This window comes from Mixophyes fleayi, chromosome 3 (assembly GCF_038048845.1).
Source record: "Mixophyes fleayi isolate aMixFle1 chromosome 3, aMixFle1.hap1, whole genome shotgun sequence".
NCBI classification, from domain to species: domain Eukaryota; kingdom Metazoa; phylum Chordata; class Amphibia; order Anura; family Limnodynastidae; genus Mixophyes; species Mixophyes fleayi.
The window spans coordinates 145,511,096-145,527,516 of NC_134404.1; the positions used below are offsets into that span (position 1 = coordinate 145,511,096).

The window sequence follows — 16,421 nt, forward strand, 5'->3', positions numbered from 1 at the left end:
AAAAGAGCAAGTAAAACTTCCAAAGAGATACAAGCTGAACTCCAAGGTCAAGGTACGTCGGTGTCTGACCGCACCATCCGATGCTTTTTGAGCAATAGTAGGCTACATGGAAGAATACCCAGAAGGACTGTCCTTTTGAAATAACAGCATAAAAAAGCCTGACTGGAATCTGCTAAAATGCATACTGACCAGCCACATTACTTCCAGGAGAATGTACTTTGGACAGATGAGTCAAAAATTAAGTTTTTTTGCAAGTCACAACAGCTCTATGCACACAGGCTAAAAAATGTAAGCTTTCAAAGAAAAGAACACGCTTACTGTGAAACATGGAGGAGGCTTGGTTATGTTTTAGGGCTACTGAGCTGCAAATCTGTGCAGGAAAACAAATCTCAAGACTAGCAAGGCATTCTGGAGCAAAACACACTGTCCAGTGTCAGAAAGCTGTGTCTCTGTTGCAGTTCATGGGTCCTCCAACAGGATAATGACCGAAAACACAAAGCTAAAAGCACCCAACAATGGATAAAAGCAAAACATTGTGAATATTAAGTGGCAAAGCCCTGATTTGATTCCCATCGAACATCTATGGAAAGAGCCGAAACATGCTGTCTGGAGAATGCACCCAACAAACCTGAGACAGCTGGTGCAGTTTGCTCAGGTAGAATGGGCCAAACTATCTGTCGACAGGTGCAAAAGTCTCATTAAGAGAAATCATTTGATTGCAGTGATTTAAGCCACTTAAAGGTTGTGCAACAAAATATTGGGTTTAGGGGTCCCATCATTTTTGTTCTTGCCGTTTTCATTTGTTTTATTTAAAAAATATTCTGTTATTCCAGAGAAAAATATAGGTGGTTCTCCTTTTTTTTTTTTTTTGGAAGGGTACCAAATAAAATTTGTAGTTATTAACATTGCATTACAACAATCGCAAATGAATTTTAAACGTTGATGTGACATTTTATTTTAGTACTATTATTTGTGATTAAAAAAAAAAATAACACAAATAAAATGCATAACTGTACACTGTGCCTAGAATAATTTGTATAACTTGCTTGAACAGCTGTTTATGAAATTGGTAGTCACTTTTGTAAAATGTAAACTCTCGGACACTACGTAGAATGCAGTTGTGGGGAGGCAGCTAATTTTTGCCCTAGTTGTCTGCTCTGTGGTGTTGGGATGTATCATTGTGTTTGAGGAGGGATGATAGCATTTGTATTCTGAAAAGTGTTTGTACTATGCCTTTGGGGGCATCCTTGCAATAATAATATACAGGCAACTGAAGATAAAGAAAAGATGTAAATAACATACAGGATACTGATGATAAGCGGTAGCAGAAAATCTATACCGTTTCTTGTGCAATAGAGGGTGCATTACGGCATGTTTTACAAAGTAGAATTCATGGTAGCTTTATTTATTAGAACTCTATTAGACTATTGTATTTGCTCTTGTTTGTCTGCTTCTTCCCATCTCTAACACTAACTTTACAGACTCCTTTAATCACTGTATAATGCTTTCAATACCATAACGCAATATGATTTATAAGAATCATTTACAGAACCAATACTAAATTTAAATATTTATAAATATCATTTTAATAGCCATTTGTTTGCACAAACACCTCAAATCTGTTAAATCAGTGATTGGCAACTGGCAGGTCAAGGGTTGTACTGGACTTCTAACAATGCTAATCGGTGATTTCTCCTTGAAAAAAATTGATCTTCAGTTTGTTGATCCTAGTATCTCCCTCACCAGCCCTCGTGCTGTTTTACTCTCTCCAGTACCCACCAGTTTAACTTCCATCATTACCAATATGCGTAAATGCCAACACAATTGATCCCAGAAAGTGATTTAAGAATTGTATGTAAATTATCTTCAAGAGTGCTTCAATTTTGGCCAGTCTGCTACGAATCTAGTGTTCCACTTCAGATTATACATTGATCAGCTACGACAATGGACCACATGCCTAATCTTGCGTAGGTCCCGTTTGTGCCATCAAAACAGCTCTGTCCTCTCATCGCATGGACTCCACAAGACCTCTGAATGTGTCCCGGGGTATCTGGCGCCAAGATGTTTGCAGTAGATCTTTTAAATACTGTAAGTTGCGAGGTGGGACTTTTTAGTACATCCCATAGTTGCTCGATCGGATTGAGACCTGGGGAATTTCTAGGCCAAGTCAACACCTTGAACTCTTTGTCATGTTTCTTAAACCATTCCTGAACAATTTTTTCAGTGTGGTGCTGAAAATGGCCACTGCCATCTGGGAATACCCTTGCAATGAAGGGTTGTACTTGATCTGCAACAATGTTTAGGTAGGTGATTCGTGTCAAAGTAACATCCACATAAAGACCAGCACCACGGTTTCCCAGCAGAGCATTGCCCAGAGCATCACACCTCCTCCGCCTGCTTGCCGCTTTCCCATAGTGCATCCTGGTGTCATCTCTTCCCCAGGTAAATGACGTGCGCACACACACACGGCCATCCACCTGATGTAAAAGAAAATGTGATTCATCAGACCAGATCACCTTATTCCATTGCTTGATGGTCCAGGCCTGGTGCTCACATGCACATTGTAGGTGCGTTTTGGGCACATTGACCGGTCTGTGGCTATGCAGCACCATACGCAATATTCTGACACCTTTCTATCATAGCCTTATGAGAGGTAACTGTCATCAGGGCATACAGTTGCCATGATGGGGTGTACTTGGTCTGCAACAGTGTTTAGGTAAGTGGTACAGGTCGAAGTAATATCACCTAGAATGAATGCCAGTTCCCAAGGTTTCCCAGAGCATCACTCTTCCCAGAGCATTGCCCAGAGCATTGCTCAGAGCATCACACTGCCTCTGCCGGCTTGCCTTTTTGCCATAGTGCATCCTGGTGCCATCTCTTCAGATAAATAACATGCACACCCCCGGCCATCCACATGATTTTAAAGAAAACGTGATTCTTCAGACTAGGTCAGCTTCTACCATTGCTCCATGGTCCAGTTCTGGCACTAGCGTGTCTATTGTAGACTTTCTGTGGTGGACAGGGGACAACAATGGGCACTCTGACTGGTGTGCGGCTATACAGAGAGCTGCGATGCACTGTGTGTTGTGACCCCTTTCTATTATAGCCAGCATTAACATTTTCATCAATTTGTGCTCCAGTAGCTCTTCTGTGGGCTCCCCACGTGCATCAGTAAGTCTTGGACCACTTTTTGGTAGAGAGTAACTGCGTAACAGGAACACCCCACAAGACCTGCCGTTTTGGAGATGCTCTGACCCAGTTGTCTAGCTATCACAATTCGACCCTGGTCAAAGTCGCTCAGATCTTTACGCTTGCCCATTTTTTCTGCTAACCAACACATCAACTTGAAGAACTGACTGTTCACTTGCTGCCTAAAATATATACCCCGTTGCCATTGTAACAAAACAATCAATGGTATTCACTTTACTTGTCAGTAGTTTCATTGTTGTGGCTAATTGGCATATGTTTCAAAGAACACAAGGGGAAATACCACCGCACAAGATAATGTGATGCATAGACTGATCTCCTCAAAAGTAAATAAATGTTGCGTATCAGACCTGGGGTATACGACCCAGGGGGTGCACCCCACACAGCGATAATAGTATAAATGGAACTGAAGAAAAAAGAGAGTCTAATGGGGGCACTCCTAGAAAATATTAAAACTAATCTTTAATGGTAATGCATTAAAATTAAGGGTAGAAATGAGCGAAATATAAAATAAACATACAGTGATGCAATACAAATTTAAAACTGCAAACTATGTTGCATGGGCTCCAACAGTCAATTGAAAAACACAGCTATATGCAAGAGGGCTGCAATAAGCCTTAATGCAATTATAGGGTCATAATAAATCCTAATAAATAAAGCTGGTATAACTCCTGTACAATAACCTATAGCATGAGCGAATGATAAAGAGTAACTCTGTGATAGAGGTACTATCACTGCAAAAGAGGGACAGGCTGATGTATGTACATGTGTACAGGAAACCCACACATTTCTAGCGTGCCTCTATATCCGTGATTGGCCAGTCTGGAGCAGTCTTTATTTATTCTCCCCTCTCTGGCAGTTTATAAATTTCTCTATGTGCCTGTAGAGGCAAGTTAAGGACTCTGAACCACTCTGGGTGGTGGTAAAGGAACAAAGGGGACACCAAGGGGTGATTACCAAATAGCTGCTTCCTTGGGTAGGCACTTCTGAATTGAAGAAAATGGCCATAAGTTGATTTAATTGTTCATTTTTACTTTTCTTCCCAAAATTGGTAGTTGCATCTATTGATGATAATACATGAGATGTGTGGAAACTGTGGATAGCCAAATGTCCATACAGTCTCATCAGAATTTTCAGCTCTGGGTTCATGGGAATTGTGTTTATGACGCTTTCTTTTACTAAAATGGCTGTATCTGCCTATTTCATAAATGTTTAGATTCATATTTAGCCATCCCACAATAACATGGATGTTTCACATTGAAATAGTTTTAGATAAATGGTAAAACGGTGCTGAAACTGATCCAAATATCGAGACCGAACACAATGCTAAATAGTAAAAAAAAAAAATGGTTACTGAAACTTATTGAACAACAATAAATGCTAATATAACACCAATTTTATACTGGAAAAAAATTGCAAGTTAATATTAAAATGCAAAATGTGCTTGCTGGCTTTCGTACATTTTTTTTCTCCATTAGAGTTAAACAATCGAAGAAATAATTTATAAAAAAATGAATGAAAGCCAGCAAGCACATTTTGCATTTTAATATTAACTTGCCACCGTTTTTTTTAGTATAAATTGGTGTTATATTAGCATTTTTGATTATTATTGTTCAATAAATTTTAGGAACCATTCTTTTAGTATTTAGCATGTCCCAATTAGATCTAAACTCTTTACTATTATCACGTTATCTAAAACTATTGTGAAAACCCAATCACTTTAAAAACATTTATTCCCACAATTAGGATTCAAACTGAACAACAAGCCACTAGCTTTTGCTAATACATAAGAGTTTTAAGGAGAAGCAATCTATTGTTTTGTCTCAAGGTTGCTTTGCTTTTTTACTCACATTATCATTTGCATGCAAATAAAAGAAAGTACTTGTGAAAAGTATACTGTCAAATGTATTTGCAAATGGAAGCAGCATCCTGGCACAAATGTTACAGCTGTCCTTAAAGTGCTTTTTACTCGGGACATCAGAGTAATCTGCACTGACAGAAATATTGTCTTTCTTTGAACAGAGTACAGCCCTGCACATGTTTTCAAAGGGCAGAGAGGAGTAATATGTCTTTGGGAATTTGCACTTGTATAGTAAAAATGACAGAATATTCTTATCAAGATGGTTTTCTAGGATTGTGTGTATTGTTGTTATTTTAGATAGTAGTCTGAAAGGCCTAATGTGATTTGTGAAATTGAATGGGCTGTCTTTTATCAGATAGGGTAATTTACAAGGCTGCAAAAAAAAAAGTGGTTTTATAATGTCATATTTTCATTATTATGCAAACGTGCTTGTCTATACTGAAAGTGGATGGATTAGCTCGGCTAGATGGCAGCGTCTGTGTGGGAGCAAACGTGAAGATCTTCAAGTAGGAGGAGCATATTGAATCTGGGTAGATTGGGAGGCTAGGTGCGTTTGTATGCACCTGCAAAACAGAGATTTTGTATTTGGGGGTGAGATATTTAAATGAGCATCAGAACTTGGAGAGTACATATTTATTGGTGTGTTCTGTACACCCCCAGAGTTTATGGTGATTTTAACAATATTGCAACACTTTTTTTGCACCTGATATATAAATTGCATGTATGTATGGTGGTTGTTTTACATTTGTTTGGTTTTTTTTTTCCATACAATGCACATTTCTTGCATTTAGTGCACATCACACCAACAACTGACTCTCATCTAATTAGCGTTAGAAATATTACATTATGTATATTGAAGTCCAGGGGGTAAATGTATGAACATGCGGGTTCTTCAACACCCGCGTGTTCGGCGATTAAATTTCAAGCGGCGCTGCATTGTAAAGGGAAGTTTCCCTTTCCATTGCAGCGCCGCTTGAAATTTAATCGCCGAACACGCGGGTGTTGAAGAACCCGCATGTTCATACATTTACCCCCAGATTTCCTTTGTGTCTAAATAAGAATGGATCACCTGTTACAGTGATTTGTTATAAAAAAAAAACAACCCAAAAAAAACTATATACAATGTATATAATGTTCCTGGCTTACTTTGAGGCCCTCTTCAGCACATCAAGACTAATTCACCCGTACAAGACGACACATTCTTTTTGTGTGGCAGATGTACTTGCACGTCATTCTGAATAAATGTGAAAGAAGATGCCTTTGGTATCATTGTTGTTAGAAGAAATAGTCTAATGTTGAGGTGAATTGCATGGCAGTATCTATGTGAACAGTCACGATGAAGTTTATTTTAGTCCTTATTCCCTATATAATGCCAGTGAAATAAAATATCTTACAAATTAAAACCTCCGTTGTCTTGTAGAAACAATATATAAAATGTCTGTGTTCTTGGTGAAACCAACCTAATATGGGAACTTGCTAATTACTCTAGTAATAGAGGTGAAAATCCTCCATTCTTCAAGTGGATAATTTTGAAAATTCTTTATTTTTGTGACATCTATTATAAATGTTTTCTATGTATTATTATTTTCATTGTCATTGCCTTAATGGAACATGCAGACCTTTTTGATATGTCTTTTGGCCTAGTAATTGCCTGGTCTGGCTCAGCTAAGATTATAGCTGTAGGATGTTTGTGCCTATCATGTATGCTAAATATGTCCAAGGTATAAGTTGTGTTGGAATGTAGATACTGATTAAAACAACATTCTTCTCATCATATTTTGCTATCTCCAGCTCTGTCACAGCGTCATTCTTCTACAAGCCAAAGCACACTTGATTAATGCAAACTATTTTGTTCATGTCCACAGATTTTGCCAAGAAGCATTGGAAAATTAAAGAAGCTGAATAATTTGAACGTTGATAGGAATAAATTAATGTCTTTGCCAAAAGAGGTGAGTGAAAAATTAAATGCAAGAAATGTTGGATCTATGTTACAGAAGCAAATATACGCGTGCTGGAAGTGTGTGATATGTCTCTCTCTCATCTTCTGGATTGGTAATCTGGTTTGTACAATGTAAGAACAATTGGGGCATTCTGAGAATTAAGTCAAGGTGGGATTAAAACTCCCACCAAAAAGCTGTAAATGCATGAGAACTATTGTGCTGACACAATGGCTGCTTCCATCTGTAGTGGAGGGTGTGTTATATGAATGCACCATTAATATTTTTTTAAATCGCTTATTTTCTACATTTTGTTTCAAATCCTATAGAGAACTCTTTTACACCCTATGTGGTTATTTTAATGTTCCATTATACGCCATCTACCCTCATTGCTGCATGGCTGGAAAAAGTTGGACTCCTACAATTAGTTTGTTGGCAACCAACTGCCATCTTCTGCTTCCTTTCTCCTAACACTGACTAATTTGTGGTGAACGTGGGATTCAGAGAGGTTTCTTTGCAACCTTTCGTCCTCTTGCCATCCGCTCAGATGGTTTGTGGTTTTAGTACAAAACCGTACCCTCTCCTTCTCTGTTGCACTATCCAGTAGAAGGAAATATGGTGCTGAAAATGGCAGTAGCTGTAAGTGGCTGCTGACACTTCAAGCAGACCTGACCGCTTCAGGCACTTACTTGCCACAAGAAGAGCGCATAATTGTCATGTGCTACTGGTAACATATAAAATAAATCACAATAATAACACTTTGCAGATGTAGTAAACTTTTAAATTAACTCCTTACATGCCAATGAAATGAATGGCATATGATGCTTGTAATGTCCATATAATATTTGCTACATCTGTATGTATAAAAGATGGCCACAATTCTATTTGAGAGATCTTTACTATAAATAATTGTGTGTTTTGCTTTAAGTGGAATGGAAAGAAATATCCTGACGCTGTGCGCTATACACAATCTATCTGCATGTAATGTGTAGGGGACTCCCATGATTTCTCAGATGTTTCACACCAATTGCAAGTAGTCTGATGAATTCAGGAGACTTCATGCTGTGTGCTACAAGCATATATCGAGCTGTTGGGAATTGCTTATGCATGCAATGAAAATATGTTGTGTGCTGCTGGCACATGCTGGAAGCTGTGTTGGGCAAACTCGCCCCTAACAAATGTATACATCACACTGTGCGTGCCACACGTTTTTTGTTTTGTCTGTTAACCTTGTATTTATTAATGTAACAAAAGAACTATCTAAATATTAAAAACAAAATTAAATAATACTGAACTATGCAGAAAAATGGCCTAAGGACGACAAATTTTATACAGGACCAACACTTCCTATATAAATCTGATTTTCTTATACAGAGCTGATATTTCAAATTATAATTTTTTTTTTCCTGAAAACGCAATCTAAAAGGTGTCCTTTTACTAAGATGTCTGAGATGACATTGCACAGTTTAATAAACAGGGGACAAGTGTTTTAAAGGCTCCTTTCGCCGTGCATCAATCAATTTACAGTGTAGAGTGGCATTACTAACGAGTAATGTCTGCTATGGTGCTCTTACTAAAATGCAGTGTAACATCTAGCTGCTGATGCTGAACAGCATGGTTAAAACAAATGTTGTAAATGAAAAAAAAAAATCATAGTTTACATTCTAGTGCTAGTGGGTCCTCACCTGGCCATCCTACTGATGTGTGCGAGGATGTGCACACTGCAATACTCCCCAGCTTAGAACAGGGGGCGCTATTGTATCCAGAGCCGGATTTAGACCTCATGGGGCCCTAGGCAAGATATTGGTTTGGGCCCCCCATTCCCCCCCAAAATAATAATTTTATATTTTTTTTTTAATTATATTTCTGTCAAAGAATAATTGACAACTAACTCACACTGTGACCTTCATCTCCACACACTCTGCCCCCTCTGCCCCCTCTCACGCTGCCCCTCTGCCCCCTCTCACGCTGCCTAGTCTGCCCTCTCTAATGCTGCCCCTCTGCCCTCTCACGCTGCCTCCTCTCACACTGCCCTCTCTCACGCTGCCCCTCTGCCCTCTCTCACGCTGCCTCCTCTCTCTCTGCCCCTTTCTCTCTGCCCCTTTCTCTCTGCCCCCCTCTCTGCCACCCTCTCTCTCTGCCATCCTCTCTTACTCTGCCGCCACTCTGCCCCCTCTCACTCTGCTACTCTCTCTCACTCTGCCGCCACTCTGCCCCCCCTCCGCCGCGGCCAGCCAGAGGAAATAAACAAAAAAAGAAAAAAACATACCAATCCGCGCGGCGTGGGGACCCAGCATCCTCCTCTCTCCCGCAGCTTGTCACTGATTGTCGGGCGCGCTGCAGGAGAGAGGAGGATGCTGGGTCCCGATGCCGCGCGGATTGGTAAGTTTTTTTTTCTTTTTTTGTTTATATCCTCTGGCTGCCCGTGGCACCCCTGTGACAGCGCCGTGGCACCCCTGGGAGCCGCGGCGCACACTTTGGGAACCGCTGGCATACACATTTAAAAAATAAACCTATTTCCCTCCCACAAACAGCCCCTCATACACACACATAATATAAATACACTGGCCCCTCACACACACATAATATACATACATGTCGGATCAAATCTATTACATATTAAACTTATGTTATCATGAATACAAAATGATGTGACTATAAGCATACTTCTAACAAAAACATCACATCATGCCTGTCAGTCATTATTTAATGCTAAATGTAGCATTCCTGACACTTTAAGTAGTCTTTGGGAAGTTTATTCTTAAACATCTTGGTCCTATACTAGCATAGTAGTCCAGCAGTAACTCCAGGTAAGATGATACCAGACATGGTCATACAGTTGCTTTATCAGCAGCATTTGCCAATTAAGAATAACACTGTTTAACATTTGTTAGTCATGTTCTTAGTATTTTTGTAACCTTATTGTGAAGTGTGATGATAAACGAGTCCAGAAACAGGAAGAAGAATCTTACCTCTGACATACATTGCTATTAGAATGCGGCATATGAAAACTGTAAAGCTATATGGGACAGGATCAGACAAGATTCTGTCTATCGATATGGGGTAGCATTAAGAAACAGTAGTTAGCACATTTCTCAAAATCACTGAAATAAGCGAGGCAAACTCTCACCTGACAGTTTCCGGAATTACTTAAATCTTCTGAATTTGAAAAAAAAACAAACTGATACGTCTTCACACGAAAAATAAACAGCAGTAAAGTTGCTTGACTGGCAGCACTTTCAGGCTCCTGCTTATCCCAGCTGCGATCCCATAACCCCATACCGAGTGCTAAGGTAACTAATCTGGAGCCTCTACCCCTAGCTTTAACACCAGCCACTCCCCCGATTTGCGGCAACCCCCCCCCCTCCCCCGCGAATCGGGGGTGGGCCGAATATTTATTTATTTTTTCTTTTCCTCTCTCTTGTCCCCCCATCTGGGCCCCCTGACAGCCGCTAGAACCTAGGCAGGTGCCTAGGTTGCCTAGCGGTAAATCCGGCCCTGATTGTATCCTTACCTGGAGTTGTTTAGTACTGAGCTATAATAAAATAATTGCCCCTGGGGGTTACAACTGCCACTTCTATGTTTCCGCCTCCACTTATGTTCCCAGAACCAGGGACTGGTTGCTATTTGTAGTAGGGACCATCTTGTTTATCCCATCTATTAAACAGCAAAGAGCCCCTCTTTTCATGGTAATATATAGAAAAGCACAACACATAGGGGCAATTTCAATTCCGATCCCGATTCGCGGGATCGCGCCGAAACGGCCGCGAACCTAATCCGCGGTACCGCAATAACGTGGATTTTCGTTCACAGCCCATATTGCGGTACCATATTACCGGCAGTACTGCGCATTTTCCGCGGTAACGCGCGTTACCGCGGATCGGATCGGAATTGAATATGCCCCATAGTGTTAAATCTGGTGTAAACCTGTCAGAGATCCCAGTAATAATAGTCTCTATGTAAAAAGGATACCAAAGTACCAGTATGAGCCTGTGTGAGCTATGACATGTTCAGACCATCAACTTTATGGAAGGTTGGAAGCAATGGAGAGGAATATACTTGCCAAATGCAAAGTTATTTTACTGTTTGACGTTTCATGGAAGATGACACAATTCTTATAAACTGGTACTACAATATGTTAAAAGGATCTGTACCCCATAAGCGTTGGGGACCCACAGATATACCACAATTGGGATTTAGCTTGATGCAAGGACATACTTGTTGTTAGATGTCGCTGGTGTTGATCTCGCGGGACACGCCTCAATCCAGATGTCGCTGGTGTTGATCTCGGGACACACACCTTAATCCAGATGTTAATGCCATTGGTGTGTCTCATTGAGGAATATCACATGATTACATGTAATCTACTAGATGTGTTCATTTAAAAATCTCCAAATAAATTCAACTCTACGTTTAAAACTGCTGACTATATAGGCATCAATTTATGGCAAATATTTATCATCTATATAACTAAATTATATCAAATTATTTAATCTGCCAATATAGTTCATGAACTTCAAAGAAGTCACATGTTTGGAATCTGCATTTTCTCCCTGAGATTTTGTGGGTTCCCTCTAGATGCTCTGGCTTCCTGTCAGTCAAAAAAAAATTGTAGTAGGTTAATGTTGGTGTTTGCGTGGTAGATCATTTAAACTGTGTGCCTGCATGCAAAGCTGTAAAGTAGGATGGTTGAGCTGCATGACAATCTAACCACAGTTACTCCAAAATATAGAAGAAATGTTCTACCTTTATCATAGCCAAACTATAGCAAAGATGTCCTAACCTGATACAAATAACAAAGCTTCATAGGAAGCGTGTATGACATCTAATGGAGTTTACTGTGAATTATTACATAGTTTGTACACCTGATGCCTAATGTTTAGGAAACTGTGCTGTGCATGACCCAGGACAATTATTCTTCTCCTACGTCTGCTGCTGTGTTATGCTGTGATCTGAGGGGAAGGCTACGTGTATTTGATTGACCACTAATGCATCTAATTGACAACAAGGCCGTGTGTCTGTTTCTGCATTCTGTGGGCCAAAGAGGGACCTGATGTATGAGCCGTTCCCCACAGAGCAGCAGTGTGGGGTAGGAGGTGTTAACGAAGGGGCTAATAACTGATATATTTAATGATGGAAGGCGTTATTGATAGAATGGAAGGGTAATAAGGGAAGGTTTATAATAAAGTATTGATGTTAATAATGCAAGAAAAAGTGTTTAATAACGGAGATTGGGAGGATACTAATGATGCTGACAGTTTAATGTTGACTGTGTGAATGGGTTGGAATTATGATTATAATGATGGAGGCGGGATTGATGATGAGGGACAATGGGATGGAGAATGGGATTCAGTGGACAGTGATAATGAGGAGGTTGTGAATGAATTTTGAGTGAGATGAAGAGGTGCATGGACACTTGAGGGCAGTTATAGATGAGTAGGATGAAGAAGATGACTGAGGTGGAGATAGAAGTGCAGAGAGATGGGTTAGTATGCAGTGAAGGGTGTAATTATTGTAACATGGGTGGGATGTGTTTAAAGAGGGTGTTTCCTAGATTCTAAAATATCTATCAAGCCGTGCCTTAAAAATCCTCAAGATTGCAATCGACCTGTCCTGTAGATGACTATGCTCAAAATATATGATCATTCATTTAACCACATAGAGGAATGTACTTTGTACAGTGGAAATTAACAAAATTGACTTTTGGAAATGGTAACTAGTTGTATTGCCATCAGTGACACATTCTTATTGGTTTATGCTAAAAGAAAATTTAGATATATTGGTGTATTTTATCCCTTGACAGGTTTTCCTGGACTGCTGGATCCATAATTAAAGGATCAATATATATTCAATTGGTTGACATTCATTCATTAATCTACAATGATTGTTTGTTTTTTTTTAATAACGTTGTGTCCACTTAGAGTAGAGACAGCAAGGATACATTTTTCGCAATGAAGGCTTTGGATTTTGTGGTAGGATGAATGAAGCTGAATATTAATGTATAGGCTATTAATCTTTTATTACTGTCTGTGTGTTCCCATAGCGGTCCTCACTTGGGCTGTTCTATCTGTTCTACTGCTTGCTTTCAATAAATGCAAGTTATTGATTGTGAGGCTCAATTGCTGCATGAGCGTATTGATTCTTTTAAGCCAAGTTCTAATTTTGCATCAGGTCAAATAGTGGAAATCAAACACTGAAATTATTCTGCATTGTGGTGCTGTTGAGACACGTTAATTAGAAATGGTCCTTAAATGAACTACTTCCCCATAAATAGTCATAAAAGCTTCTTTGTTTAGTTATTGTAATAAGATAATTATGCTGAAAAGCTATTTATGCTAACAGTGTAAATATGTGGCCTTTTTGTATGATTCATTTTTGCAGACCCTCGTTTCTTGTGTTCCTGGTATTTTTTTCTTTTGCGGTTCATCGTATTCTGCTGTTGCCAGGGTTTTGTCAACAGATGTCGGTCACATTAGCCCTTGACACTTTGAGCAAAGAGAGAAGGTCACACACTGTTGTCACTCCATGAGCAGGTCATACCAGCTACGTAAGAAGTGCAGGTTCTCCATATGTGTTAATGTTCTTTCTCCTTTACATACTAATAAACCTGTTATTGATGAGTTGACAACAATTCAACAACCTCCTTATGGTCCCCTTTAGGAATGAAGGTTTTCAAAACGGATTATGAAAATGTGTAAATACACATTTGGATGTTTGGATAATCTGTCAACATTTATATAATATGCAACAGTTTGGGTACTCCTGTTCACATTGCAAATTTCACTGAATTCTTAAATAAAAACTTAACATAACCTCTGCAGGATACAAATGTATACATTTCTGCACATTTTAATGCACAATTACTATTGATTTGATGCATTTTAACAGATGAGAGAAATGTTCAATAATAATGTTTGAGACATTTAAAGGCCATCATTCCAAATCCTAAATTTTTAATTCCTGTATTTCATGGTTCATTTTCAGTTATGTTTTGGATAATTTTCTAGCTGAAACATCAAACATATTTTCAGCTTTAATTTATTTAGGCGCTGGTGCATTAGGTTCTAGGATTTGTTGAAATTTAGATTAATCCATTCTTCTTATCACCGTAACAATATTTTCTGTACCCCTGACTGACACACAGTCCGAAAGCATAATAGACCCATCCCCATGAATACAAGTCGGCAAGGTGGTATTTTCCTGAAATGCTTCACCTGTTCAATTTTGGTTTTATCAATCCAAAAAGCTTCTGGCTTATTTTGTATACTAAAGATATTAACCATAATTTTCAACTGTTCCAATTTAGATGAGACAGTCCCAATTTTGAGGGCTCTGTCCTGTAATCCCAATAGTGACAGATTTGTCCCATTGGTGGGAAGTTGGGGAAGTATTCTGTATATAATATTACACATTTTGGGTCATTATACTTGCATCTGCACTGTGTAGTATTGAGTGTGACTTGTTAGCTGTATTTTATTTCAGTATGTATCCTCTAGACTGCTGTGGTCTGCGTTTGTCACAGCAGCAGTACAATGTAATGTGAGGCTCACTGCCGGTGTTGCAGTTCCTAAGATGATACCTGTCTGCCTTTGAGTCCTCACATTCTATGAATTTTCTTTGGATTGTTTTATCAAAGTCATATTCAAGGAGAGTCTCATGTTGGATGCAAATAAACCATTTTAGCAACCCCATAAGTCCTATTATACACAACTTCTGGTTATTCACAGGATTGTCCTAATATTTCCACAGGCAATCCTTTTTTATTTTTTATTTTTTATTTTGAGGTCCTTTAAAAATGGGTCCAATTTTTTATAAAAAAAAAATTGAGTTTCAAAAACAAATATATATGTATTGTCCTGTTGATCAGTAAAGCAATTAAAATGTAATGCATGACTAATTCAAAATCATCCTAAACCTGATTCCTATATGAAGGATGTGTCTTGGGTGTTAGAGAGGCTATACCAATGTCAGAGTGGTGGCTTTGTGTAATTAAAAGCATTGCTGGCCTTTATTCTAGATCTAAGCAGAGAAATAAATAAATTTTAAAAAAAAGCGACCACATATATGGATTTGGCATAACAGGAATACTCCCCAATATGTTTTTGTTTCATCCAATATACTACCATTCAGGAAATGCGAAGGTTTTGAAAAAATCACGTTTAGAATGAACTTAAATCACTTCATTGATTTGTACGGAGACCATAGACAGCTGCACATATGTGTCATTTTGTTTGTGGACGAATTATGTGATTGTTCAACTATCAGTTTGCCAGTTATTGAATTTATTATTGGGGTGTATTCACATTATGAATAATCTCTATAAATTACTGCAGAAACTTATTTTTATCTGTTTTGCCCTTATTTTACAATCTTTTCAACTTGGCCAAAATACCAGCACTGTTTGTGTAGACATGTAAATCCGTAGTATACCGAATTTTGAAGCAAAATTGCATAATGCATCTAATGGTCAGTGTTCCTGTTATTTATTTTAATGTTGTGTAGTCTTGTAATGCAAAAGCTCTATTTGTGTCTTATACTTTCCATCATAGATTGGTGGTTGCTCCAGTCTTAATGTGTTCTGTGTACGTGAAAATCGATTGACACGAATTCCCTCAGAAATTGCACAAGCTACTGAACTTCATGTCTTAGATGTTGCTGGGAACAGGTAATATTACAGTCTCCATGCTCTACTTGTCATCAAGTAATGCCAGAGAGTCGCTCTATGTAACACAGAAGGGTCACAAAATACTGTACTTGCATATTTGAAACTTGTATAATCAAGTTATAACTGTGAACATGTAGGTCGGTGATATTTTGGATTTCAAATTAATATCTAAAACCATATACTGTACACAAGTGCATTTTACTACATTACTACACTAATTTGTGTGCTACAAGGCAATGAAATATTTAGCACAAGTTGATACCCACTCTCTCGCTGTCTGTATTCCACAGGTTTTGTAAAATAAACAACAAACCTAACACCAAATGACAATACAAATAAAACCATGCCCTTATTTCTGTCCCTTTATTTGCATAAAGCTGTAAATGAAGTGCAAACCTTTTTTTTTTTTTTTATCACTACAAGAGCTACCTAAATTAATAATCATGCTGTTTTAAAGATTTAACTCTATCTTATGTTGGTTTTTATTTTTAGGCTATCATATTTGCCTTTGTCACTGACCTCACTGAAATTAAAGGCATTATGGTTATCAGATAACCAATCTCAGCCTCTCCTGACCTTTCAGACAGATATAGATGCAGAGACTGGAGAAAAGGTCTTGACATGCGTTTTACTTCCACAGATGCCTTCTGAGGCTGATGGCCAAGGTATCTAGCATTTGTACAGCGTATTTGTTATGTGTGGGTGTGTGTATAACTATAGTAAAATTACTTACATAGATTGTATGTTGATG

At 38.6% G+C, this 16,421-nt stretch overlaps 1 protein-coding gene across 1 annotated transcript in view; it reads left to right on the forward strand.

Annotated features, from left to right (window-relative positions):
- Window positions 1–16,421, forward strand: part of LRRC1 (leucine rich repeat containing 1) — a 111,297-nt gene that overhangs the window by 87,274 nt on the left and 7,602 nt on the right. Inside the window, exons 10-12 of the mRNA XM_075202510.1 lie at window positions 6,934–7,017; window positions 15,555–15,670; window positions 16,163–16,335. Coding sequence (XP_075058611.1) covers window positions 6,934–7,017; window positions 15,555–15,670; window positions 16,163–16,335 — 373 coding nt within the window. The remainder of the gene's footprint in view (window positions 1–6,933; window positions 7,018–15,554; window positions 15,671–16,162; window positions 16,336–16,421) is intronic.